The 26,596-nt window shown below is 26.7% G+C and overlaps 8 protein-coding genes across 9 annotated transcripts; 2 read left to right on the top strand and 6 right to left on the bottom strand.

The window, feature by feature from the left end:
• Nucleotides 1–24: 24 nt before the first annotated feature.
• Nucleotides 25–1,750, bottom strand: OCT59_028215 (uncharacterized protein; the record flags this gene model as incomplete). Its single annotated transcript, XM_066147139.1, has 7 exons — nt 25–356; nt 472–731; nt 809–814; nt 886–961; nt 1,059–1,113; nt 1,189–1,437; nt 1,521–1,750. 7 exons carry the CDS (start codon nt 1,748–1,750, stop codon nt 111–113), a joined length of 1,122 nt encoding a protein of 373 aa, XP_065993882.1. The 3' UTR covers nt 25–110.
• A 2,549-nt stretch (nt 1,751–4,299) lies between these two features.
• OCT59_028214 (uncharacterized protein) lies at nt 4,300–4,965 on the top strand (the record flags this gene model as incomplete). Its single annotated transcript, XM_025309939.2, has 3 exons — nt 4,300–4,333; nt 4,405–4,440; nt 4,517–4,965. 3 exons carry the CDS (start codon nt 4,300–4,302, stop codon nt 4,963–4,965), a joined length of 519 nt encoding a protein of 172 aa, XP_025187987.2.
• A 7,042-nt stretch (nt 4,966–12,007) lies between these two features.
• OCT59_028213 (uncharacterized protein) lies at nt 12,008–13,965 on the bottom strand (the record flags this gene model as incomplete). The annotated part of the gene is made up of 8 exons (XM_025313184.2): nt 12,008–12,191; nt 12,263–12,548; nt 12,619–13,057; nt 13,124–13,232; nt 13,301–13,472; nt 13,539–13,625; nt 13,694–13,814; nt 13,963–13,965. The coding sequence occupies 8 exons, from the start codon at nt 13,963–13,965 to the stop codon at nt 12,008–12,010; spliced, it is 1,401 nt and encodes a 466-aa protein (XP_025187986.1).
• Nucleotides 13,966–14,373: 408 nt separating this feature from the next.
• OCT59_028212 (uncharacterized protein) lies at nt 14,374–16,648 on the bottom strand. The gene has a single exon (XM_025313182.2). It carries the CDS (start codon nt 16,525–16,527, stop codon nt 14,533–14,535), a length of 1,995 nt encoding a protein of 664 aa, XP_025187984.2. The 5' UTR covers nt 16,528–16,648; the 3' UTR covers nt 14,374–14,532.
• A 516-nt stretch (nt 16,649–17,164) lies between these two features.
• Nucleotides 17,165–20,967, bottom strand: OCT59_028211 (uncharacterized protein; the record flags this gene model as incomplete). Its single annotated transcript, XM_025313181.2, has 12 exons — nt 17,165–17,740; nt 17,833–18,032; nt 18,107–18,228; nt 18,296–18,382; nt 18,447–18,590; nt 18,680–18,804; nt 18,871–18,891; nt 18,966–19,173; nt 19,253–19,558; nt 19,632–19,773; nt 19,863–19,984; nt 20,062–20,967. 12 exons carry the CDS (start codon nt 20,965–20,967, stop codon nt 17,484–17,486), a joined length of 2,640 nt encoding a protein of 879 aa, XP_025187983.1. The 3' UTR covers nt 17,165–17,483.
• A 333-nt stretch (nt 20,968–21,300) lies between these two features.
• OCT59_028210 (Ribosome biogenesis protein) lies at nt 21,301–22,583 on the top strand. Its single transcript, XM_066147138.1, has 6 exons — nt 21,301–21,325; nt 21,400–21,467; nt 21,554–21,673; nt 21,761–21,996; nt 22,080–22,382; nt 22,453–22,583. The coding sequence occupies exons 1-6, from the start codon at nt 21,323–21,325 to the stop codon at nt 22,503–22,505; spliced, it is 783 nt and encodes a 260-aa protein (XP_065993881.1). The 5' UTR covers nt 21,301–21,322; the 3' UTR covers nt 22,506–22,583.
• On the bottom strand, nt 22,568–24,920 carry OCT59_028209 (uncharacterized protein; the record flags this gene model as incomplete). The annotated part of the gene is made up of 7 exons (XM_066147137.1): nt 22,568–22,854; nt 22,931–23,444; nt 23,634–23,704; nt 23,799–24,464; nt 24,533–24,588; nt 24,654–24,762; nt 24,837–24,920. The coding sequence occupies 7 exons, from the start codon at nt 24,918–24,920 to the stop codon at nt 22,606–22,608; spliced, it is 1,749 nt and encodes a 582-aa protein (XP_065993880.1). The 3' UTR covers nt 22,568–22,605.
• An 84-nt stretch (nt 24,921–25,004) lies between these two features.
• Nucleotides 25,005–26,438, bottom strand: OCT59_028208 (uncharacterized protein). 2 transcript variants are annotated; one of them, XM_066147136.1, is made up of 6 exons: nt 26,342–26,436; nt 26,141–26,266; nt 25,869–26,041; nt 25,626–25,778; nt 25,507–25,544; nt 25,070–25,327 (listed from the first exon to the last, which is right to left on the bottom strand). In XM_066147136.1, the coding sequence occupies exons 1-6, from the start codon at nt 26,420–26,422 to the stop codon at nt 25,275–25,277; spliced, it is 624 nt and encodes a 207-aa protein (XP_065993879.1). In that variant the 5' UTR covers nt 26,423–26,436; the 3' UTR covers nt 25,070–25,274. The 2 variants fall into 2 exon arrangements, with proteins under 2 accessions (XP_025187979.1, XP_065993879.1); XM_025313177.2 differs by having other exon boundaries at nt 25,005–25,544; nt 26,342–26,438.
• Between the last annotated feature and the right edge of the window lie 158 nt (nt 26,439–26,596).

Below are 26,596 nucleotides of genomic sequence, written 5' to 3'. Positions count from 1 at the left end.
GATTTTTTTATAAATTTTGTATTTGTATGGCGAAATAAATTTTATAACATAAATAGTTAACAAAGATTTTTACGTAGTACGTAATACATTCACGATGATCATTTACACATCTAAACGTTATTAGTGAATTTTAGAATAATAATAATAACTATAACAAATAAAGAAGTTAATAAAGCGATCGTTAACCCATAATCAGGACTACCTTCCTCTTTTATCATTTCACCAAAAAATGCTTCAATCTGCGCAGAAGAAGAAGCTAATAATGTACCAGTTTGATAAACTAATCCAGGAAAAGTTCCGCGTAATTCAACTGGTGCTATTTCGTTCAAATAAGCTGGAATAGAACCCCAACTACCCTAGTAAAGTGAGAGATACATTAACATCATTTTTTTTTTAATGTTATACTTGTTATACTACTGATCACTGATGTAATATCACAAATAAATGAATATATGTATATTTTTTACTTACACCGATACAAAGATATACGGCAAAAGCACCAATCGTTAACACAATATAATTTCTTGGCAAAACGTACAAAGGTAAAAAACATCCTGCCAAAAATGTAAAGGTTATCATCGCATTTTTTCTTCCAAGAAAATGGCAAATGTAACCATTTATAAATCCTCCTATTATTGATCCTATATTTGCAATTATTGTTATAAATGTTATTTGACCTGGTGTAAAATCAAGTTGAACATTTAAGAATGTTGGGTACAAATCTTTCGAACCTTAAAAAAAAAGAAAAAAAGATATTATTAATTTACAAATTGTATACATTTTGCAATATATTTATAAATTATCATACCATGAACTATAAAATTTAACGCCGTCATTAGTAATATAGAGAAAAGAAATATTTTCCAATGATTTATTATGATTGACCGAGTTTTTTCACGTGGATTAATTTTAGTTGTTTTACGTTCTGCATGCAGTCTTTTCCATTCTTCTGATTCTGGTACTAAAAAATATATTATTAAAACTAGGAGAATTGGGAACGATCCTATGTAATATGTAGTGCGCCATCCCCAATTTGTAATAACAGCATAATATACTACCGCTGCAAGGAGAAATCCAAGAGCATAACCCTCTTGTAAAATACCCGATAATAACCTGAAATAGAGATCGATATTTGACAACCAATTTTAACTTTTAACGATGATAGACAAAAAATTAATAAATAAATACCCACGACTTTCAAGTGGTAAAGCTTCCATCGCAAGAGCAGCTCCTAATCCCCATTCACCTCCCATAGCCATTCCGAATATTGCTCTTGTAATGGAATACGTTAAAAAATTTGGTGCAAATCCAGAAGCTAATTGTAATCCACTAAATATGAAAATATTCGCCATTAACGGATACTTTCTACCATATTTGTCTGATAATAAACCAAATATTAATGCACCTAATGGACGAAACGTTAACATAAGAGTAATGCTAATATAAAACAATTAAAATTTAATTTTAATTTACGTGCTCCCGCAATTTTTGTATTTATTAAGTATGAATATTATAATTACCTTACAGCAACGTCAGATGGTTTCAACTTAAAATCTTTAGCGATATAAGGTAAAGTAAATGTTACTATGAAATAGTCAAATGAAACAAACGTCCAACTAAGATATGTTACGAAAAATGTTATAAATTGTGTTTTATTAATTGACTTTAATAATTTTAGAGGATTTTCTCGTTCGGATAATGAAGGATCAGATTTATTATCTTGCCATTCTTTTGAAAGGGATTCTTCCATTTTTTTTTCCTCAAAGTTGTTCGGTATGATGATAGAAATATCTTATAATATGAATTGAGGCTTATGATCACTATGTTTATGGCTTAAATAACACCAGGCTTAAAATATCAGATCCGATCGGCTTTATCGCCGTTTTCAGAAATATGTGTAATCCAAGCCACACGGTGATCACTTACATTTTAATTTTCCCGAATATAAAACTTTTACACTTTACTAAGACAAACCGCGATTTTTTTTTTCCATATGAACATACTGCTCTATATAAAGCTTTGACATAAGTTTTATAATATATGAAAAGTTCTTTTGCCGCGAAACTTGCTAATATTTACGAGAATTTTTGCGATTTTTTTGCGAATTTATAGCGTTAAAACTTTACGAATATATTACAAGACAGTAAGTTGTTATAATAATACGCGATTTTTTCCTTTCCATATAAATATATTACTTTATACAAGATTTTAATATAAATTTTATGATATATAGATAGTTACTTTATCACGAAACTCACGGTACTTTGTTGAGATTCTTATAATTCTTGCTTACTGAGGTATATTGCATGATTTTTTTTTCTGAAACATTTTTTTGAAAATTTAAAACTATTATAGACTATTCTGGTTCTTATTGTGATTTAATTTCGTTTTAAATTTTACTTATTTATCATCTTTTAAAATATTTAGCATTAACATGGTAGACTTTAAGTAATGATATAAGATGGTGTATCATTTGGTTTTGGTACGAAATCTCAAAAATCATTTGAGCGACTGATACAAGACCGACAACAAAATCTCGACAATCCAATATCTTGACAAGTCAAAATCCTGATAAGTCAAAATCCCGACAAAATTATAACACATTTAAACTAAATATTACATATTGCAAAAATTATTTTATTAGAACACACATCACAAAATTGTCGATATAATGACTTGTCGGGATTTTGGATTGCCGAGATTTTGGATTGTCGAGATTTTGTTGTCGATCTTGTGTTAGTCGTGCAAGTGACTGTCGAGATTTTGATCGGATACCGTATCATTTACCATCAACTTGATGGGTTTTCAGCAATAGAAACTGCTCTTAGTCTTTACATTGGCGTTTCTACTGTGTATGAGATCAGAAGAATTTATGATCATTGGGATTGTGTGTAATTCATCCATTTAAAGGTCGTCAAGGAAGAAGAAAAACTGAATCTTGTTGTTTTAAATGTATTTATTTTGATTTATTATTATTGTAAAATTACTTTATTGATTAAGATAAATATTAATAATTAAAAGTAATATGGTTCGCCCTAACTATTACTAATGTTTAATTTATTAATTGATAAATTATTTATTGATTAAACATTTGATATTACAGATTTTAGATTCACTTGTAAAAGATAAGAAAAGTTTGTTGCATTGTTGGTTTAATAGTATTACAGTAAAGGCACTTTTGACATGTATATAACAGGTTCCTATTTAATATTATACATTTATACTAAAGGTTTCTGGTTTTTCAACTTCGCAATTACTCATTGTAATTGTTTTTTGTACGCGAAGGTGTGATAATTAATTATTAATAGTTAGCACGTGAAATCTGGATAAATATTATTGGATAATTTTTAATTGTTACACAAAATTTCGAGTTTCGAATTTTGCACGTGAACTACTTTTACAAAATAACAAATACACATATTTCTGAAAACGGCGATAAACACCATTTTAATTTACCATTCGAATAAGCTGTAATTTGATGCGATCATCATGGCGTTACGACACGCGGGTTTACTCCGTACCTTAATAAATGCTATTCTGCTAAAGTATTTATGAAAAAAAATTAAAATTGTATCACGTAATTTATAAATCTATATTAGTATCTATCACATGATATACCCAAATTACTTTTATAAAATGAGTAAATTTTCAATCAAACCATGTTCCACTGGCCTAAATCATCATTGATTAGAATGGGCCGATAATTTAATTGGTCTAATTTTTTCCAATCTCACAATATGTCAAAAATGTCAAATAATGAAATAAACAAATGTACTACATTTTCGGCATAGCGAATTCGTTGTAATTACTAAAATAGGTTTATTTTCATTTGTGGTAAGAAGTACACTCCATTTTTGTGCCCTGTAAAAAAAGTCGATCCGTTTTTTATATTTAATCTTTTTTCCGTAAAAGGCTCATATTTCCGGAATTAATAACGGAATTTATCGTTATTCATTTTACGGAGTTATTACAGAAATAACGGATAAAATTTTTTATAGAGGTGTTATTGTTATTTAATTGAGATATACCATTTTCACACTAAGAATGAAGCAAAGATTCATGCATATTTCAATTTTTCATTTCAATAGATTTAATAGATTTAGTACGAAAATGAAAAAGTATAACTATGATTTCTTTTTCACTAAAAAATTATATATATATGCACATACCTTTCTCAATGGAACTTGAGATAAATTGTTATTACATCTTGAAGAAAATTAAAACATCATTAATATATCAATAGCAATTTCCATCATGCAACATCTAACTTTTTTCATTCTTACCATTATCTTCTGTCTAATGGGTATCACACCTTTTGTACCAGGCACTGAAGGTAATGTTTTTTAAATATATATTAAATCGATTCTTTATAACAATTTAATTTATTTATTTGATATATAATAGCATTCGAGGTTCTAGTCTTGCCACTCTTTGGAAATAGTAAGAAAGTCTTAAATTTAATGATTAAATTTATAAAAAATTGTATATTAATTATTCTTATTTTTTTTTTTTACAGACTATGATGTTTGTAGTCTTTGGATGGAAGATTCGAATCATAATTTCATAACCTATATACCTGGTGGTCTAAGTCATCATGATGAATATATTAATTTCTATTGTGGAGGTCATATGCCCCAAAATGGTGATTCAGGAGTAGTTCCGAAAAATGACATTATAACTTTGCAAACTTTAGATAGTACTACACCATATCGAATTAATTTTCGTACGCAACAAGATACTCCTTATTGGTATTATATTGATCACGATTATACAAGTGATACGTGTATAGTATTTTTTGGTTCCGACCACAATTCTTGGGAAATTGAAGAATTAGGTTACGGAGAATGTAGATTCCTAAGAGATGGACCTGGTCTAAGTGCTGATACAAGTGGTCAAAGTGCTGATACAAGTGGTTCAAAAAGTGCTGTAACTAATGTTGTTGTAAAAAGTGTTGGAAAAAAATGATTAGTTTTTTACCCCAATAACAATTACAGCTGAGATAATAGGTAATATATATTAATATACATTATTATACCATTCACCAAATAGGTATACTTATAAATAATCATTAATGAGCATCGTTATTACAAAATACTAAAAAAAACAATCAATCTTTTGTAATGCTATAATTTTCTCTTTGCATAATTAATTAATTATTGCATCATTCTCAAATAAAGTGCATAAGTTTATTTTTAAAATAGAATCAATTCTTTATAATTCCGAATTCTTTCCTTAATTTTGCAGAAATTAACTAATAACAAAAAAGGTTTGGTACGAAATCTCGAAAATCATTTGAGCGACTGACACAAGACCGACATCAAAATCTCGACAATCCAATATCTTTGACAAGTCAAAATCCTGACAAGTCAAAATCCCGACAAAATTATAACATATTTAAACTAAATATTATACATATTGCAACAAATTTTTTTATTAGAATACACATTACAAAATTGTCGATATAATGACTTGTAGGGATTTTGGATTGCCGAGATTTTGGATTGTCGAGATTTTGTTGTCGATCTTGTGTTAGTCGTGCAAGTGACTGTCGAGATTTTGATCGGATACCCAAAAAAGTATGAAAGTAATTGTTTTTCTTATTTTATAGAAAGTACTTGTAATACTATTACTGATAATTCTATTAATATTAAAACTTTAGTTAAGTTTTATTAAAATATAATCTTTTTTTCTACTTAATTATTAACTTTTAAAACAAATGTTAAGGATAATAAAGATAATAGTTTTGATAAAAATAACAGTAATGATATAAATAATGATAATGAAGATAAAAAAAAAGAAAAATAAAGAAAATAAATATTAATGATACAGTATTAACTTATATAGAAAGAATAAAGATAAACTTGATAAAAAGTCAGAATATCAGATATTTAAAATATTTAAAGAGAAGTTTTTATAAAGAAAATCTAGAATTATTATCTATTGGAAAGATCTAAAATTACCTAAGAAACTAACTAAAGAGGTATTTGATAAAAAAAATTTGAGATTATATAAAAAATTACCAGCTTGAGAGGCTATCTGATGAAAAAAATTTAAAATTAATCTGAAAACTAATTGAAGGGCTACCTGATAAAAAAATCCGAGATTATTATGATAAAAAAAAATCTAAAATTATCTGAAAAACTATTTAAAGAAAAAAATCTAAATTTAAAAAATTTGAAAAAAAATCATCAAATAAAAAATTATATGAAAATTATTATAAAAAAAATAATAATAAAACTATAAAATTTAGTAAAAATTTACACAAAATATTATATTTTATTTATAAATTGCCAGCTTCAATTTATAATAAAAAGATTTTTTTTAAAAGTGAATTATTAACAAATTGATAACTTTGTAAAACTTTGTAAATAATTTAATTGTAATAAATATTACTTCATTTACTTATACTAAAAGTTCCATTTATAACTAATGATGAAAAAGATATTAAATATATATTATATAAATTAATAGGATATATTTTTAGTTTTATTACAGAAAATATAAAAATAAAGTTGCAAAAGATATTTTATAATATAAAAAATTGCAATTCTATATTGAAATTTAAAAATCATATATTTGCTTATATAAAGAAAAGATAATCCAATTATAAGTCAAGAAAAAAATTATGGAAAAATATTTTGATTAGATTTTGAAGATTTGAATTTAATTTTTCAAATCTTATCATTAAAAATATATAGATTATTGCAAGTTTTTAATGGTAATTAATCCTTTTAGATGTATTTGAAAAAATTATTTTATATTCTTTAAAAATATAAAATAAAAATTATAATTAATTTTAATTTATAAATTAACTTTATAGGAAATAATTACATTTCACCAGAGGTAAATTTTCTTCTTTTACATGATACTGATTCCATATGATTTGTATAAATCATATAAAAAGCTTGCTTTACATATTACAATAAACTTTACAATTGTAAACTTTTTTTGTTACTTGTTATACAATTTCTCATTATAGAAATGACTGAAAAAATTTTTAATTTTTCTTTGAATGAAACTTTAACAAATGTTGAATTATTACATGATAAACAACATCAAAATTTTCTAATTGTCAATTTTTTATCTAAAAAGATATTGAAAATCCAATTTCAAACTTAACTTTAGAATAAACTTTTCAAATTTGGAATAAAGCAGAGAAATTTTTAAATGATTATATGTTAAAGAAAGGTTTTAGTATTTAGCAGAAAAGAACTGAAAATAATGATAATAAAATCCTATGAAAAATTAATTAGAAATATTATTATGCAAGTAACTATAAACAAATAATCAAAGAAATCACCAGTCTAAAGTTACAGAATATAAATGGAGAGTTAATGGAAATCTTTTAAAAAACTCTTTAAGAATTTTGTTCATTACTGTGTTGATAAATACAATCATCAAATGATACTTTTTTCTTCAACTAATATTACTAAATATCGTAAGCTTGGTAAAGATATGATTCAATTTATAGATTTTTGTATACAAAATAAAATAATTGGCATATAAACCATTAATTGGCTTTTAAGAGAAAAGTTTCTTAAAAGAAAAATCTAATAGAAAAATTTATATAATGCCATCTAAATTTTAAAAAAGAAATTATTATCAAGAATTGAATTTGATACTTCAAATTTAATAAAATTTTATATTTACAACAAATAAATGACTCATATTGGTTTATAAAAACTAAATTTAATGGAATTGAATGATAATTATGTGGATTATTATAGATGACATCAGATCAACAATTTTTATGAATGTATTATTATGATATTCTATTTTTTGATATTACATCTCAAACTAACAAATATAATATAATGACTTATTTTTTTGCAATTATAAATAATTGTAATTATACATGACTTATTGCAACTGCATTACTTGAAGATAAAACAAATGAAAGTTTAAATTGACAATTAAATTTACTGATTTACAAATAATTTTAATAAACTAAAATTATATTTTATTAAGCAAATTTAAACTTATATTATTTAGAATTTTACTATAACTCATATTTTGAGTTTTAGAAAATTAGTATAGATTTAAAATGTGATAATTTGATTTTTAGTAAATTAGGTTTATTTTAGCAGGAGCAAAAAATGCTAAATTTATGCAGATCAGTTATGAGTTATATATGTGATATCCAGGGTCTTTACTAATTATATGACTAGAGAGGAATTTTTTTTCCAATTAAAATTAGAAATTTTGAACTTTATATATATTAGAATATTTAAAAATTATAAAAATAAAGCAAATTTTATAATAAAGCAAAAAAATAAATAAAGGATTTGAAAATTTAAATAATTAAATCTTATTTTAATAAAGAAAAATTAAATAATTTTTTTATTAATAACAATTATTTTTTCTTATTAATCTATTTTATAATTAAATATAACTATGTTTATAACTATTAATTCGTGATCCGTCTCCAAACCAGTGAAATCTACCAATACATTTTGGGGAATTATTTTGCAAATTAATTTAGTGAGAAATTCAGATAAGAGTAATAGATATAGCACGCAGAAAATGTGAAATGAACTTACAAATTATTAGAGTAGAAGAACTGACATTCCAAAAGTATTAACTATTCAAAATTACTAGATACACCGACAACCTGTGTTTAATAGAAATAAATAATTTTAATACTTTTTTTTGTTTTTTCTTGTTTATAACCTTTAAATAAATTATTTACCAGCATATAAATAATATTTTAATAAAAAAATATTAATTTTGTGATTGTCCTACCTCTTGTATTGAATAATTATGGCATTTTTAAAGGCAGGAATCTAGCGTCGCTAAAGAAAAAATTTTTTAACTAATCGTTCAATGTAAAAATTTTTGATGGATCTTTGATTCCCTCAGTTTTAAGCAATTGGTTACACTATTTTTCAGCTGGGTTGTAATACAAATTTAGCTGGTTACTTTTTAGGCAATATCGCCAATTTGTATAACAACGTAACCTTAAATGGCAGTATATGTTGATCAAACTTGTAATATTAATATTTGACGATGCAAATTTATCATTCAATATACTCAGAACATTATTATATAACACTTAAAAAAAAAAAATTCTGGGCAAATCAGCTCAAAAGCCATTTAAGGGATAATTAATTTGTAAAACCAGTTTCCCAAAATTTATTAGTAGTTTTTACTGGTTCGGAGACAGATCACGAATTAAATAATAAGTTAAAATTAAGTCAAATATATAATGATAATTTATAAAATTATAAATTAAATCTAATTTATATAGTAGCAGATATTCTAAAATAAGCTGTAATGTTAATATCAACAGAATGCTAGTATCAAATAAAATTTTACTGATGAATATAAAAATTATTAAAAATAACAAATATCAATTAGATGATATGCAACTGATTTCTTTAATAAAGAATTCTGTTAAGAGTTTCACAAAATTAAATGCTAAAGCCATATTCTATATTCTAAAAGAAAAAAGACAGATTTTTACTTTTATAGAAATAGCCTTTAGAAATTTAAATATAAGTAGTAATTATAATACTCCCTTAATTCCTTCCAATAGTAGAACAAAATTAAATACAAATAAATATATGATATTAGATAATAAGACTTAGTTAACTAAGAAAAAATAATAGTATGCTTTACCAAAATAAATCATATTAGTTATGACTGAATATGAACCAGTATTTTAGGATAATGTTTGTAAAATAACTTTATACAACATCCTTTTCATCTGGTTCCAATTCAACATTTTTTCATGTCTTAAGAAATAGGATCATATGATTATTATAAAGATCAAGAATTAGAAAAAATACAATAGTTATTATATTAATCAATTTTAATAAATAGGTAGTAGAACTATGAAATCAAAGAATTTGAATTGCTTCTTTAGAAGGTTTTCCTATCTGATAGTACAGAATTTTGCTTACTTATAATAAAGGTTATTATAGAAAATTGGTTCTTTACTAATAATTTTTACCTTACTTTTTTTTTTAAATTTTATTGGTTAATTAGCTAAAAAAGAAAAAAATCATAATAATGTAAGGACAATGACAAATATTACCTAATATCAGTTTATTATAAGAGCTTATTCCCCCTCCCCCAAGTAAAATATATTATATATGTAATTTTCTTATATAGTATATATGTAACCTAAGATTTTCAACTACCTCCTCTCCTTCTAGAATATTAGGTAATATCTGTCATTGCCTTAATATAAAATTTCCTTTTATAATAGAATCTGTAAAGAATTTTATATATGAATTTAGAGCTCCGAACGAGTTGAGTTGAGTCGAGTTATATGTAAACTCGATTCGACTTGAGTTAAATCGAGTCGAATTAAATCACGTGATTTTAATTCGGCTATGCCGATCATTTCCTTTTCTGGCGATAGCCGTTCCACAAAATTCCATTTTTGTAATTTTCAAAAATTTTTCGTCTCGGATTTTGTGTAACATAATTTCCAAAAAAGGAAATTCCATAAATTTGGCCGGAATTATGTTTAATTCGGCTTAACTCAACTCGACTCGATTTTATTAAATCATTAACTCGACTCGAATCGATTCGATTTGATTGTAATTTTCAACTCGACTCGACTCGACTCGACCAACTCGCACGTCAACTCGACTCGTTTTGGAGCACTAATTTTTGAAATTAAAATATTAAAATAATATCAAAGTTAATTATATTATAATAATAAAATAATAATAAAAGCATTAAAAAATTATTGTGATATTATTTTGAGATATTTTTATAGACCTAGATACAATACAATTACAAAATAATAACTAAAGTATAATAAAAACATTTTAATATATTAAATGTATTTTAGTAGTATTTTAAAATTATTACAAAATCATTTCAAAAAATTGGCCATTTTTAGTAAAGTATGGTGCTGAAAGTTTATATTTGACAATAAAAATGCAATAATTAAAAATCTTTCAATTTCTTAAAAAAAATATAATTTACTGGTAAGGGGATGGCCAGAAATGACATCATTTCCTAAGGGGGGAAGGGGGGTTAAGACCATAATGATGTTATACGCCTCCATTTTTAGACACTTATAGTTAATATAATTTTAGTCAGAATTGTGTTTTAATTTTACATTTTCTAAATGAATGATGATATAGGGAAGGGATCAAAAATCCTAAAATTTAAATTACGTCATTTCTGGCCATTCTTTAACTTTATCCTTTGAGATAAGTTCTATCAAATTACTGGTCAAAGAAGGTCTATGTAAAAAGTTATAAGCATTTGAAATTGCATGATTTTCATATAATCAGCCCAAAATATGTTGGCCAGAACTTATGATAATTTGGGTTGACTCCATGCATTGTGATAATGCTAGCCCAAATTATCATAATATGAATCAAATGTAATTTTTAAATTTTTTCCATATCTATAGTATTAAAAACTCTATAAAAAAAAAATAAAGAAAAATATATTTTGTTTTTTTTAATTTTTTAAATAAAATTGAATTTAAAAATAAGGAATGGAAAATTTAATTATATTAAAGAAATATGAAAAGTTTTTCACTTCAAATCACCAGAAGGTAATTATCACCATTGGCCAGAATTATTAATTTTTATTGGTACTATATATTTTTAATGCTGGTTGATCATCATAATTTCAGTCACCACCTCTTGGTGATAGTTAGAAAAATTCATATGAAAATATATTAATATTTTTTTTTTTATTTTTATTAAAATATTAAAATATAAAGAATTTAAAAGTAAAAAAAATATAGAATATTAATTAATAGAAAACTTACTATCAGTATAAAAGTATTATATAATATCAAATTTTTTATATTTATTTTGTATAATATATACTATTTTATAAAATATAAATTATTATTAAATATTTTATTATTATTAAGAAATATTTTGTTAAATTTAATAAAAAAAACAATACATTATATAATTTAATAAATAAAATTTAACTTAATAAATTTTTTATTCACATATTTATATTATATAAAATAATAAATTATTTAATTAGTTAATTTATTAAAATTTTTTTCAATCTACTTTTTTTAAGCCAACATTTCAGACCATATAAAAGGAAATATAACCAAACAAGCAGTATAAAGTATTAAAATACTTTTTGGAATATTTTGAGGAAAATCTGTTAATTTTCCATTAATAAATAATTTGTAAGTTCCATAAATAGCAACAGCAAAAAAATGACCAACTAAAACTGTTGGATTTGGAATTAATCTAAAAACAATGATTAAAATTGTAATTAGTTGATAAATAAATTTCAGTTAAGTATTTAGTTAGCTACTCACCCTCCTAATAAACCACATGGATCAGAAGCACAAATTCCTCCTAATCTCAAATAATTGAAAGTAGCTTCTCTCAAAATTCTTAAATACTCATCTCCATCACCAGCAAATAAAGCATATAAAGCTTGAGCAAGTATATTAATAACGGTACTTGAATAAAATTTTCTTTTCCAATGAAAAACTTGCATTTGAGCCAAAATTAAGTTCGAATCATCAAAATCTGGAACATTATCACGTGATAATAAATCTGATAAAATAGCTACATCATTAAATGCCACGGTCATGCCACCTGTCACATTAATGAGAGTTTGTCATTGATATATATTAAATACAAGTCAATTGATAATAAATTTGCTTACCTCCAGTTAATGGATGTCTCATATTCATAGCATCACCCAAAAGAATTAAACCTTCATTAATATTAATGGAAGGAGGTAAAAAGTTATTTGGCATACTTCTTAATCTTTCACTTTGAAGAGCATCATAAAAAGAAGATTGTACACTTTTTGGTATAATAGGTAACACTTCATTTTCAATATATTTTTTTAAGGACCCATTGCCGTTGCTTGGTAATTTGCCAGGTATATCAATTAATACGCGAGTTTCTCTTGTATCAATTTGATACATTAAGATTGGGGATCTACCTAATATGACATGTCCATGATTAGGTAATGGTAATTTAGCATCTTTCAATATAAATCCTACAAAATTGGATTTTACTGCAACTTGTTTCGAAATAAAGTTTTTTCTAAATTTAGAAAAACATCCATCTGCTATAATTGTCAATGACGCAAAAAACTAAGAAGAAAAAAGAAAAAATTAAAACTTTAATTCGAAGTGTATAAAACAACATGTGCGATATACCATTTTTGTAATGCCAGATTGTCCTTTAGGAGTGCACATGACTCCTAATACACGATCAGTCATTGGACATTTAAGGATCTCATTCGCCGTTCCCTCAAATATCGTAACACTGTATTAACAACAATCAATTACTTATACTTATTAATCTTTTTAAACTTCTCATCAAATCATATTTACTTGGGAGTCTCTGCAGCAGCTTTTCTTAGGTTCATAATAAATCTACCATGATGAAATGATTTACCAATAGAAGGTTTACCACCAGAAGGTGGATACAAAACATGCACATTTTCTCCTTTATAAAATATTCCATAACCATGGCATGGAATTGCATCGATATTTTCCAAACAATCTAATATATAAATAAAAATAATTTTTATTATAAGAATTGTAATTAAAATAAGCATTATTGACTTACTTGATAAACCTAATTTAGTTAGTGCAGCTACTCCACCCGGTTGTAATAATTCTCCAACTATCCTATCTGGTTCACTTAAATCTCTTTCTAAGTACAATTTTTATGTTAGACATGTCAAATTCCACGTGATTATAATAATTTAATTAAATAATTACCAATAAGTAAAACCTTTCTTCCTTGTTTACCAAAGGTTGCTGCGCAAACACTTCCTGCGATTCCTGCTCCGACGATAATTAATTCATGATCATCATTCAATAGGGGAGTTGTTTTATTACTCTAAAAAAAAAGTATTTATTGTGTTAAAAGAAAATTAAATGGATTTATTTAAAGGATTATTTTGGATAGGTTTACATAAAAATATCCTAATATTGAATTTAAAATTTTTTTTTTTAGTTTAAAAAAATTAAATGATAAGATCCCTCACCATATTTTATTTTATATTTATATTAAATTAAAAAAAAAAAAAATCGTAAAATTGGTAAGTTAAAATATGGTGGATTTTATATATAAAAAATTTTTTGTCCATTGTAACCAAGTCGAGACGTAGATCAGCCGAGTAGCCAATAGATAACAGACAATAAAACTTTAATCTATTTAAGAAATATCCCCCGAAAAGTATTTTTTTCCTTCTACTTTATGAATGTAAATATAAAATAAAGTAAAGGATTTTCTCAAATTATTATTGATAATTGGAATTTCTTTAAGGTAAATCTTTACTGAAAGTAGTAGGTAAATTTTTGACAAGAGACGTGGCAGTCGAGTTTTTTGGCGATCATCATAAGATGATTATCAGAAATTAATTTATTTTCAAAACATGTAATGTAACAATAAGTAAAGATGATTTTTTTTTTATTAATATATATATGTTTATGTACTAGTGTATACTGTATATAAAGTTTTGTTTCTAATTAATACAATAAATAAAATAAAAAATTATACAAAGAATATGCTAATAAAATATATTTTGATCGCCTAACACTATTCCCTCCCTCTCTTATTCAGCCGTCACCTGCGATGTAGGTCTAGGAGTGTTAATAGGAGTGTTAATGGGAGAAATAATGGGAGAAATAATCGAAGTATTTATTCGAATATTTGGATGAGGTGAATGAGGCGAGTTAGGTCTGTGAGGTGAATGAGGCGATTGAGATCTGTGAGGTGACTGAGGTCTATGAGGTGAATGAGATGTGTGAGATGTAAGAGGCGCGTGAGGTGCGTGAGGTGAGTGAGGTGAGTGAGGTGAGTGAATTGAGCGAGGTAAATTGGCTGAGTGAGGTAAATTGACCGAGTGAGAATAGTTGGATGAGTGAGACATGTTGGACATGTTGGACATGTTGGATAAGTTGGATAAGTTGGATGTATGAGCTAATTGAGGCATCATATATTTGGAATTATCAATTATAATTGGTTTTTTGTGCATTTCAATTCTGACTTTAGCAGGTTTCTTAAGAGATACTGCAGGATAAAGTTCAGCAGGTAAAGTATTCCAAGCTTCACCGTGTCTAATACCATTAATAGAATAAGCTAAAGATCTACTACCCATATTAAGGTGTACAGTAACTCTATCACCCTTACCAAATTTAACACCATATCCTTTAGAATATGACTGATTCAATTGATTATTATGATAAAGTAATCCATTTGAACCTAATACCCAACCGTAATTGGTCCCTCCCAAATAAGAAGAATAATTTACTTTATCTCTTCTTTCGGTACAAACGCCAATCCAAAGATGTTTACAAGATTCTTCAATATAAATATCCCATTCATAAATTTCGTGGCCTCGAATAGGTAGCGACGCTCTAGCCCATTCGTATTTTCTCGTATTTGATTTTAATGCAACATCGTTTTCCAATAAAACACATTGTTTACCATGAGCTTGTTGACTCCACTGAAATCTCAAATTTTCGGGTTTAGCTGCTATAGTACCACGATTACGTCCTGGACCTGAACCTGCAGGTAATTGAGCTTGATATTTAAAAGCTTCATTTAACATATCATTTGGCACTATAATATCCAACGGTTCAATTATATTCGCTAATACTGAAGGATGAATTAATTTAAAATCTACAAATGGTAATAATGGATTTAATAATGCCATAATCATATCTTTGATTTCTTTGGATTTTGATTTTTTTTTATTTTTTTCATGCGATTTTCTTAATTGTTCTATCTCATTCGCATCTAAATGTTCAGCATGATCCGATGGCGGTAATAATGGTTCAAAGTATGATACGACTAAATTATTGTTATTACAATGATGTGCTGCCCATAAAACAATATAACGAAATACACCATATTCTGGTGTAACAAATTCTTCATAAGTTGTATCCATATTAGTGGGCGATAATATAAATGATAACCCCTCAGCTGTTAAATTATGATATTCAATAGTTTCCAAAGGTGTTACAACCAAACTATTATGTAACGTACGAAAAAATAGGTCATCTGACGATGGTAACATGAATTCTGATGCCTGTGTTAATAACTTGGCTGCTAAATTATTATCTGCGCTACATTTTAATGCGTTATCCAAAAATGTTATGATAATTTCTTCCAGTCCTGCTAATAAAAAATATTCCGCTCCTAAATATGCTTCTACTATATTATTTAATGTTAATGATTCTATCATTATATCTCCCATATATAAAAATTCTAATATTATTAATAATGTTGATGAACTAAATTCTGTAAATGTTATATGATTATCATTACTACTGAAAGTATTTCTACTTTCTCTATTATTATTCCTATTGTTATTTTCTTCGTTATTTAATATCAATCGAGCAAATACATCTGATCTTGCCGCTAATAATAATTTACTCCCATATACTACTCCTCCATCTTTACATGTAATTATAATGTCACTATACACCGGATTATTAAACATTGCTCTTAAATCTGCTCCCAAAAATTCTCCTCTATAGAGCAATATTTCCCTCATGTTATTATTATCATTACTTTTATTATTCCGAGACAAACACGCTCCCATTTTTCTATAATTCGCTTGGTAATATAATTTTATATAATGAGAAAAGAAAAAAGAAAACAATTTTTTTTTTAAAAAAAAAATAAAATAACGAGAAAAAATTTTTGGAAAAAAAAATGAAAAATGTTGACCTATTTTCTTCTTGTTTACTATTTTATTTTTCTCGCCTGCACATGGATTGCATTATGCATTATGTAGTGTAACTACTAATGACATACTAACCATACTAACTTGAATTAAACTCGATAGCTGTATAAATGTGTGATAGATACATAGGACTTTTTATTTGAGTATACCATTTCCAAATTTTTCGCATAAGAATGATCCCCTAAAACTTTGTTTATTTAATTAACAATGATGTAATTAGACAATGATGTAATTTAACTTCTCAAGCGGGCGTTTTTTGTGTTAGTATAAGTTATTATAATGTTCGAAAATAAAAAAAGTATGCTTCGATCTTCGTACACATCTACTTACGAAAATAAACATTTAATTAATTAATATATGTATACCAATCAACCCTCTGAGAGTCTGAAAGTAACGAAATATTTTTTTTATTTCTTGCGACTTTACACAATATGCCATATTACGTATAAAATAATGCACGACAATATACAAGATTTTGACAAGATTTATATTTATCGTACAATAAATGAAACTTGTTTTTTACTTGTTTTAGCAAGTCTTCTGGACTAAAAATGGTACTCCCAAATGGTACTCCCAAATGGTTCTAATCTTGTGAATAATTACATCATAATAAATAACTTAAATATACTATGTAACTTAAATATAATAATTATTAAAATATAATAATTATATAACTTAAATATAATATACAATGTACCTAGAAATATAAATTAATAAATTTACTATTATATTAAATTTCGGTGATATATAATTAAAGATCTATACAAGAATCTATTACAGAAAAATATATTAGATTTAACAAGACTCGCGGTCTATACATATCCTCCACCTCCTGGCACACTATGCATCATATTCGTATTAGAAGAACCCATACTATTTTCACCACTAGCATTATGTTGTATTATGGGAGTAGAACTTGATTTACTGCCATCATTTTCGATCAAATCCAATACAACTCTTCTTTTTTCGCTCCAATTTGCGAGTGTTTTCTGTACTGCCAATTCATGTTGTTCATTAAACGCCGCTCGGTTTGTATAATTAAGTTGATTATGTTGAAATCTGTAAATGTCTAATGATAAATAAATTTCAATTAATATATATAATGTGTAAAATACATAATATAAGAACTTTTTCCCTTTGTGACTTATTTACTATATATACCTTTTAAAAGTCGACCTGAAACAAGACATCCCAAGTCATTATTGGCATCCTTTGATAACTGATATGCGGCACTTAACATTTTTTCCGCTTGTTCATTATGTTCAGCACAAAATATTTCACCAAGATATGAAAGCGTTAAAGATTTAAGCTGATTATTAAATAATGTTGTTGACAATTTTAAAGTTTCTGCCAAATGTTCCCTGAAAATATTTTTAAAAAAATTAATGATAAAATACGAAACTTCTAGAAAATAAAAGAATATTTTCGTCCTTACTTTGTTCGTGAGAAATCACCATATGATAACGCTTCCAAGAAGTGTAATGCTGCTCTTAAATTATCTATATTATGTGTTTGGTATACCAATTCTTGTTTTATTTCCTTTATTATTGTTCCAATCTATCACCAAATAAAGAATAATTTGAGTGCTGAATTAATCTAAAAAAAACTTCTTTAATATACTTACATCTTGATGGTGATTGTTACCGCTTCCAACCATTATTAATGCACGGTTAACCTTAGATAATATTCTAATTTCTCTATTATCAGCAATCTTAATCGAAACAAAATAATTTAGTGAAACCAACTTAATATAATTCTGATTAAAAAAAAATTACCTTTTCCACTTGTTTATAATGTTCTATAGCTTCATAAGTTTTACCTACGCATTGGTTTATCATCCCTAATGCAAGTGTTACTGAAACATGGAATTGTGCCCATAAGTTATATTCAGTTATCCAATTTATCAATTGTGCAATAGTCTTTAAGAAAATATAGAGATGTAAGTTATATAATACAATTTTTCATGTCAATAAAATCACCATGGTTCTTTTAAACAAATATAACTCACTTTTTCGGCATCATCGAAATCTGATCTCATCAAATAAGAGTCAACTAGATGCTGAAGCATATATGCCTTTAATGTAACGTAAAATTTTTTAGATTTGATGACATCATGGATCGGAAATTGGTTGTCTAATAAAAATTAAAATATGTTATACATCCATAATGATAGATAAATGATAACATATTAATGCTTACCATCATTCGAATATATTTCCCCTGTAAATTAAAAAAGGATTAGTAAGTTAAATAGACTAAACTAAATCATGAACTAATTTATTTGGATGAATTACTCTCAACAATCTTTAATCCTTCTGTCAAGAATATAATAGACTTTATTGTTGAAGTATCTCCACGATTACATATCCCTGATATCAAAAATGTAAGAGTATAAATCTCGGCTTTTGATAGCCAACGGATTGTGACCGGTAGACTTTGTGCTGCTGTTGTTGCATTCGCATATGTGGTCATTGAGGTCGTTGGTGCAGCTGATATATGTATCTAAAATAACAATTAATAAATTACATATAATCATTGAATTATAAGTTATAAGTTGCTCGATGAAATAAATCGTTTTTACCGTGGTGTATCCTTTTAATTCATCCAATGTAACTTCATCCTGTTTCTGATCTAAAATTTGATGCACCTCTGTTAACTTTTCAGTTGCTGCTTTCATATTTCCAGTATGCATATGATACGTAATGAATAATAATGAAAAATGTAAATAAAGGAGCTGATTGGATATTGGGAATATATGATATGTTGGTGGAGGACGACTTGAAGGCGGTGGAAAATAAACCGTTGAGAGCTCAGCAAGAGCATGTTGTGCTTCTGGATAATTTTGACTTGAGAATGCATATTGAGCCATTGAAATTAGAAGGCAAGCCTATAAAATATAAACTAAAATTAATTTCCAAATTCATTTTACTTTTTAAATTCGTGTTGATATTAATATATACCTTCATTTCAACATCTCCTTTCTGATCAGCCATTGACTCTGCCTGCTTTAATATTTTCGAACATCCATTAAAATCTCCTTCGATATAGTGAAATTCTGCACATTGCAATAAAAAGTGATATGTCCAATTAGGTGTATTATTCCTATATTCGAATTTTTAAAGTGAGTATATATTTTTATACGAATGAGTTATATATAAATAACAAGAAAAAAGAAAAACCAATTCACACACTCTATTGCTTCAACTATACATGATTTCATAAGATTTTTCGCTGCTTTAAAGTTTTTTGTGCTTTTGAGAATATTACATTGAAAATCAATCATTCTGAACTTGAGCTCCGTAACTTTATCCAGCTGTTCAAAACACAAAAAATGTATATACATTAAAGAATGAATTTATTAATCTATTTAGTTATCCATATCTTATTTACCTCTTGAGAAAGCAAAATCGCTTTCTGTATATGATTTTCTGCTTCTCGAATATTATCAGTAAACCAAAAAAGAATTTGACTTAACCTAAAGCGCGTTTTCAACTCAATTAATGTCATATAATTTTTCCCATTCGTTATACTTTTAAGAACTGCCTCCAAACAATTAATCGCTGCCAATATTTGCCGTTGGTGTTGTGGAGATAGTGTTGGAAAATTGGCTAGTGATGAAGTGGGCAAAGCGGATGCTTTTGTTAAATAATGTTCTGCTAGATACCATAACAATTGATATGGAAGTAATTGAGGTTCTTGTAATGACTTCTGTGAAAATTGAGACGATGGTGTTTGTTGATACACATTAATTTGTGTAGGAGCTTGTGGAAGAGCTTGAGTAGGTACTATAGGTTGCGACAATTGACGTGCTGGAGCCAAATGTTCTGAGAGTGTTATTTGTTGAGGAACTGGCTGTTGAGACTGCTGAATCAATTGCTGTTGTGCAAATTGTTGTTGTAATTGATGTTGATAAAGTTGCTGTTGACTTTGTTGTTGTGAAATTTGAGGTTGAGCGTATTGATTTACTGGAGGAAGTTGTTGAGTCATATGATAAGAATTTTGTGACAAAGGAGCGGACATTGAGTTTTGGGGGCTCACAAAAGGAATTGATTCGTAACTCCTGTTATAAGGTGAAGGAGAATACTCCATATATCCATATTGAGCTTGCGGTTGTTGATAATAGTTTTGTTGCTGACCGTGAATTCGGGCTTGTTGCTGAGTTTGATATATGAACTGTTGTTGTAAATACTCTGGTTGCTGCTGTTGCTGTTGCTGTTGTTGGTATTGCCATTGGGCCGATTGCGGTTGTTGATTAGGCCATGCCTGATAATTTGAAGGATAATGATTTCGTGACATAAAAAAATTTTTTATCTTTGTAACTATTAAATTCTTTGTTTTGTATTTAACTCAAAATCTTTTAAAATTTATATAGCAAGTGTAGCACATACAAAGATTTCAACCAATAAGATTGACCATTAAAATGCTCGCGTAAAAATCGCGCGTATCAGATGCAATAAGCAAATACTTATAGTAATTATAAAAAATTATATAAATATATTTTAAAAATGTGAAACGAGGTTTTCTTAAATTCTTTAAGGAGAGACCATTTCATTGGCTCAATTTCACGTGATGATCATGTTGATCAAGAATAAAATAAAGGTGATAGATTCAAATAACTGATAATTCGTTAAGAGGATTTATTCATTAAAAAATGGTAATTATTCCTGAATTTAAAAATATTGAAGTAAAACAACAAATTAAATTTGATTATTTAATGCTTTAAATTAGCCGCAAAACGAATATATTGAAGAATCCATTAAAAAACATGGACGAAGATTGGATTACGAAGAGCGCAAGTAATGTAATTTTTTTTTTTTTTGATAATTCTTGAATTTTTGAATTTTTAAGTAATAAAACGGTTGATTATATTTAATGAATTAAGGCGAAAGAGGGAGGCACGTGAAGCTCATAGCACTTCAGCTTTTGCACAAAAAGTTCATGGTATAAGAGCAAAATTATATAATAAGAAGCGACATGCAGAAAAGATAGAAATGAAGAAGAAGTAAGTTTATTTGTAATCAATTAATTTTTTATCTAAGATTTAAAAGATTTACGTTTAATAATTTTTTTTTTTTGATTATAAATTAAGGATAAAACAACATCAAGAGAAATCAACTAAACAAAAAGATGATCAAGCAGTACCTGAAGGAGCAATACCAGCATATTTATTAGATCGTGAAGGACAAAAAAGAGCCAAAATATTGTCAAATATGATAAAACAAAAACGTAAAGAAAAAGCTGGCAAATGGAATGTACCCTTACCTAAAGTTAGGGGCATCGCTGAAGATGAAATGTTTAAAGTTGTTAAAACTGGAAAAAATAGAAGTAAGTTATTCTTTTTTTATAAATTGTTTAAATTAAGATAAGATTATTTTATTGATTTAAAATTTTGTTTTATTGACATATAGCCAAACAATGGAAACGTATGATCACAAAAGCGACTTTTGTTGGAGATGGTTTTACTCGTAAACCACCAAAATATGAGAGATTTATTAGACCCATGGCATTACGTTATAAAAAAGCTCATGTTACACATCCAGAGCTGGGAGCCACTTTTTGTTTACCAATCATTGGTGTAAAGAAAAATCCTCAAAGTCCTCTTTATACTCAGTTGGGTGTACTTACTAAAGGTACCGTCATTGAAGTTAATGTTTCCGAATTAGGTCTTGTTACAACTTCTGGTAAAGTTGTTTGGGGTAAATATGCACAAGGTACGTAGCATATAAAAATTATATATATATTTTTTCCTATATTTATACTAACTTTTTACTTAATTAAAAGTGACAAATAATCCCGAAAATGATGGGTGTGTTAATGCAGTTTTGCTTGTTTAAGAATTTGAAATAAAAATTTATGAATATAATCAATAATATTATAATAAATAAATAAATTTTTTAATGTGTTTAAATCTCAAAATAATAATTCATTTATTTTTTATCCAGTACTAATCGTATTATTTATATTATTTATATCCTCTTCAAAATCTTCATTTTCTTTAACAGATTTATTTTTATCACCATACTTTTCTTTAGTTCTTTTCTTTTTTTTCGATTGTTTTTTTCTAACTTTTTCTTTTTTTAAATTATATTTACTCAATTCACCATTAAAATAATTATCTAATTTTTCTATTAAAATTTTTCTTGCTATATTTCTATTTTGTTGTAATGATCTTGTTTTTTGACACTGTACAAAAGAACAATTATCAAATTAGTACCTACATAAACTAAATATAAGGAGTATTAAAAAAATTTTTTTTAACCTGAACTCTTATTCCCGTTGGAATATGTTTTAAATCCACACAATTTGAAGTAGTATTTATTTTTTGACCACCATTACCTGAACCCTTTACAAATGATTCTATCAAATCTTGTTCGTTTAATTCAATTTCAATTCTTTGTTTTTTACTTTTGTTATTTTCTTTGATAACATTTGTTGGCTCTACTATAGAATTATCAATAATTGATTCATCAGAAAATAATGAATTACTTGTAAATAAACTCTTTTTTAAAATTAATTGATTTTGTAATTTTGTTGTATTAAATTCTTGAAATAATTTATAACGAAATATATGAGTTTTATATCTTAAATTATAAATAATAATGGGTTGACGTAGTTGTAAATTGTGAAGAAGAGAACGCGTTATTAATGACATTATTAAAATTGAAATTATCGGGCTCGATTGGCTAGCCTCAAATGTTACTACTTTGTGATAGTTTCGTGTCACATTTTGACCAATGGAATTTCCAATGATTTGATTGGCCAAAGGGTTTGAGCTTTATTTGCATTAATATTTATTGTACGATGTTAAAAGTGGTTCATAATAAAAAAAAAAAGAAGTATAGAAAACTGTCTTTTGACATGCGAATTATGCGTATCTGTTGATTTACTTAGTCATATCAAAGTCTCGATACTTAATTTCGTCGAATCTAATTCCACAAATCATAATTCTACAGATCATTTACGTCTTTCGAGACCGCTTTTCGGTTGACTTATTATCGCCAACCGTGATAATCTTGCGTTTTTGACGTATTAGCTTTTTGGGGTTAACAAATAAGGAATAGATGTTATGCATAAGTAACGTAATCAGTAAATGATAAATTGAAACATGAGTATAAAAGTAAACTTACTGTACTAGTAGAAGCATGTAAACGCGAATTTGCTGTACCTTCAGGTAACTTTTGTACACTCGATACAATAGCGGTAGTTCTACCACCTACGGTTTCAAATATGATTTGTTCTCCATTCGGCATAAATGCCCCATTCTTATTTCTCTTATTCCATCTATAATGAAATAGCCAACTGTTAGGAAATAATCGCGCTTCAGCATTTACATCAACAGCTGTCTTACAAACATAAACTAATTTCTCATGCAGCGTTTCAATTTGTTCTTTGCTGAGAGTATTTGCGTGCTGATTGGGATGAATATGTGATTGGAACAATACTTCGTCCGCAACCCAATTACCAACCCCTGCAGAAAATTGTTGATCTAACAATAAAGCTTTGATCGGGCATTTTCGCTTCAAAATCAATTCACTGAATTTCTGAATATTAGGCATGCTCTGCAGAGGATCAAATCCTAATTTTGATATAGGAACATCTTGTAATGGTGAGTTGATAGTAAGAAATACTCTTGCTAATCTACGTACATCAGAAAATGCCATCATAATTTTTTCAGTATATACATTAGACGAGTCTTCGAATGTAAGAATGAATTTCCAAAATTTAGGAGGCCATTCATTTGGATCATTTTTGGATCGTTTACTACGATAAGAAAATGTCTCTTGATCCTTAAACTATGAGGAAAATTTATACTATAATAAATAAATTAGGCCAATATGATTAAAAATAAAACAATACATACATAGATATCTCCAGTCATTCCGAAATGAAAGACGGGGTTTGGACTTTCATTCATTTCTAATAATTGACAAAATATAAATCAAGATACGCGCCATTAATCAAAACGAACAAATTTTACTTACCAAAATAGAAATATTTTCCCCAGCGACCAGTATTTACAACAAACTTATTTAATAAACTACGTTCGAATTCACCCTTCGAAATATTGCCAAAAATTAACTTGTCTTCTTGCTTAAAAGTATTAAAAAAAAGAGTTTGAAAATATTTGTTACATCAATAAATAAATAAAATAAACTTGATCATACCGCTTCAACTTTAACAATTTTTTTTCCAACTACATTTGCGTTACAAGCCCTCTCGGCACGGTGAACTTCTGGAAGCTCAGGCATTTTTGTTATAAAATAAAGAATAAAAGATGCATCACAGATACTCATGTGATTATGATAAAATTTCCGAACCATCACATGACTTTTATATGAAGAATTAATTACAGTATTTATTATACAGCTTTCAAGCTTTCACATATTATTAATTCATTTATATAAATGGTCCACATTAAATTATTGTACTGATTTTAATATAAAAAATTGGTTTTATAGATATTTTTTTTTTTTTTTAAAAAAAAAACCTATAATTTCTATATTATACTAATATTTTAACAATTCGGGAAAATTAATTTGATACACAACAGTACGAAATATAAAGTATACAAATATATGAAAATAAAAAAGAACATAAAGGTTTTATATCTCACCCAAACTAACATTCACATTGTTAGATGATTCATTATTTTGTTCTTTTAAAAGTTACCCCAATTTTTTTTAAAAAAAAAAAATAAAGTTAGTTTTGAATATTGATTATAATGTATACTCTATTATTGTGATATATAAAATAAAATAAATGGTGTATTAATACATGAATCAAAGTTTTATTTGATTCATTGAATTATAACACTCATTTTTGGTTATTTTTTACCATTATATGCCTTTTTACCAATATCAAATGGAACATAACTATTTAGAAAACAAACAAACAAAAAAGTTAATAAAATATAAAATTTTCTCTTTGTAAACTCTTAAATAAAAAAAACTTACTTGTATTTCCTCATATGCTTTATCTGTCGTTTCATTGTAATAGCAAAAAGAATACAGAAATATATAAGAAGAATCGGCCAAAAAACTGGTATGTCAAAGAATGGGAAAAAGGTGCAAAATAAAGATATAACAATAGCTTTCGTTGAGGAATACCTATAAAAATTCAATTAAAAAGGAATTAAGACAATTGAAAATATTTTCTCACGTATAAATATTTCATATCATAAAAATAATAATTTATACCAAAATTTGAATTCGGGTAATCTTCGAATAAAAGGCTTAAATTCTTCGTCAGCCTGAGTGGGTAGTGAGGGTCCCTCTTCTCCCTCGTTTTCTGTAATATCCATTTCTAATGACGGATCAAATTTAGGTTGTAGAAAAGCGAGGAAAAGATTAAGAAGATAAATCCCCAACGCCTAATAAATTGAATAAAATGATTTAATATAATTCGGTTTCAAATTTACATTTATCAAAAGATCACTTTAAGAGCAACACAATGAAAGTGTAAAACTTACATAAGTTACTATGTAAAAACCTTGTAATATGAAAATGCGTAGCATGAATAATCCCAATATGACAACAGTGCCAATCCATCTATACGCATAATATGGAGTTACTTCATCTAAAAATTTTTGATACCGCTATTTCAGGGAAAAAAAGAGTTAAAATAAGTATTAATAATTTATTTTTAAAAAGAAAATTCATAGTATACATACTTTATCAAAAGCTGCTTTATAAGCCCAAACATTAGATCCATTTGATTCTGCTGAATCAAGAGAGCTTGACGTTGACATCATTGAAGTCTTATTTTTTTCAATATAGTAAATCAAAGTCGTTTTATATCAATTTATCCGTAGATCGTGTCACGTAGATGTCAAGTGATTTTTATATAAATTTCGGTCAATGTAAAAAGTTAAAGTCCGTGATCAAGCCGTGACACATGTCTAACTAATTCATGTGCTTGCGTGTCT

This window comes from Rhizophagus irregularis, chromosome 8, assembly GCF_026210795.1.
Source record: "Rhizophagus irregularis chromosome 8, complete sequence".
In the NCBI taxonomy this organism is placed as follows: Eukaryota; Fungi; Glomeromycota; class Glomeromycetes; order Glomerales; family Glomeraceae; genus Rhizophagus; species Rhizophagus irregularis.
This window is presented reverse-complemented; position numbering and strand designations above follow the sequence as displayed.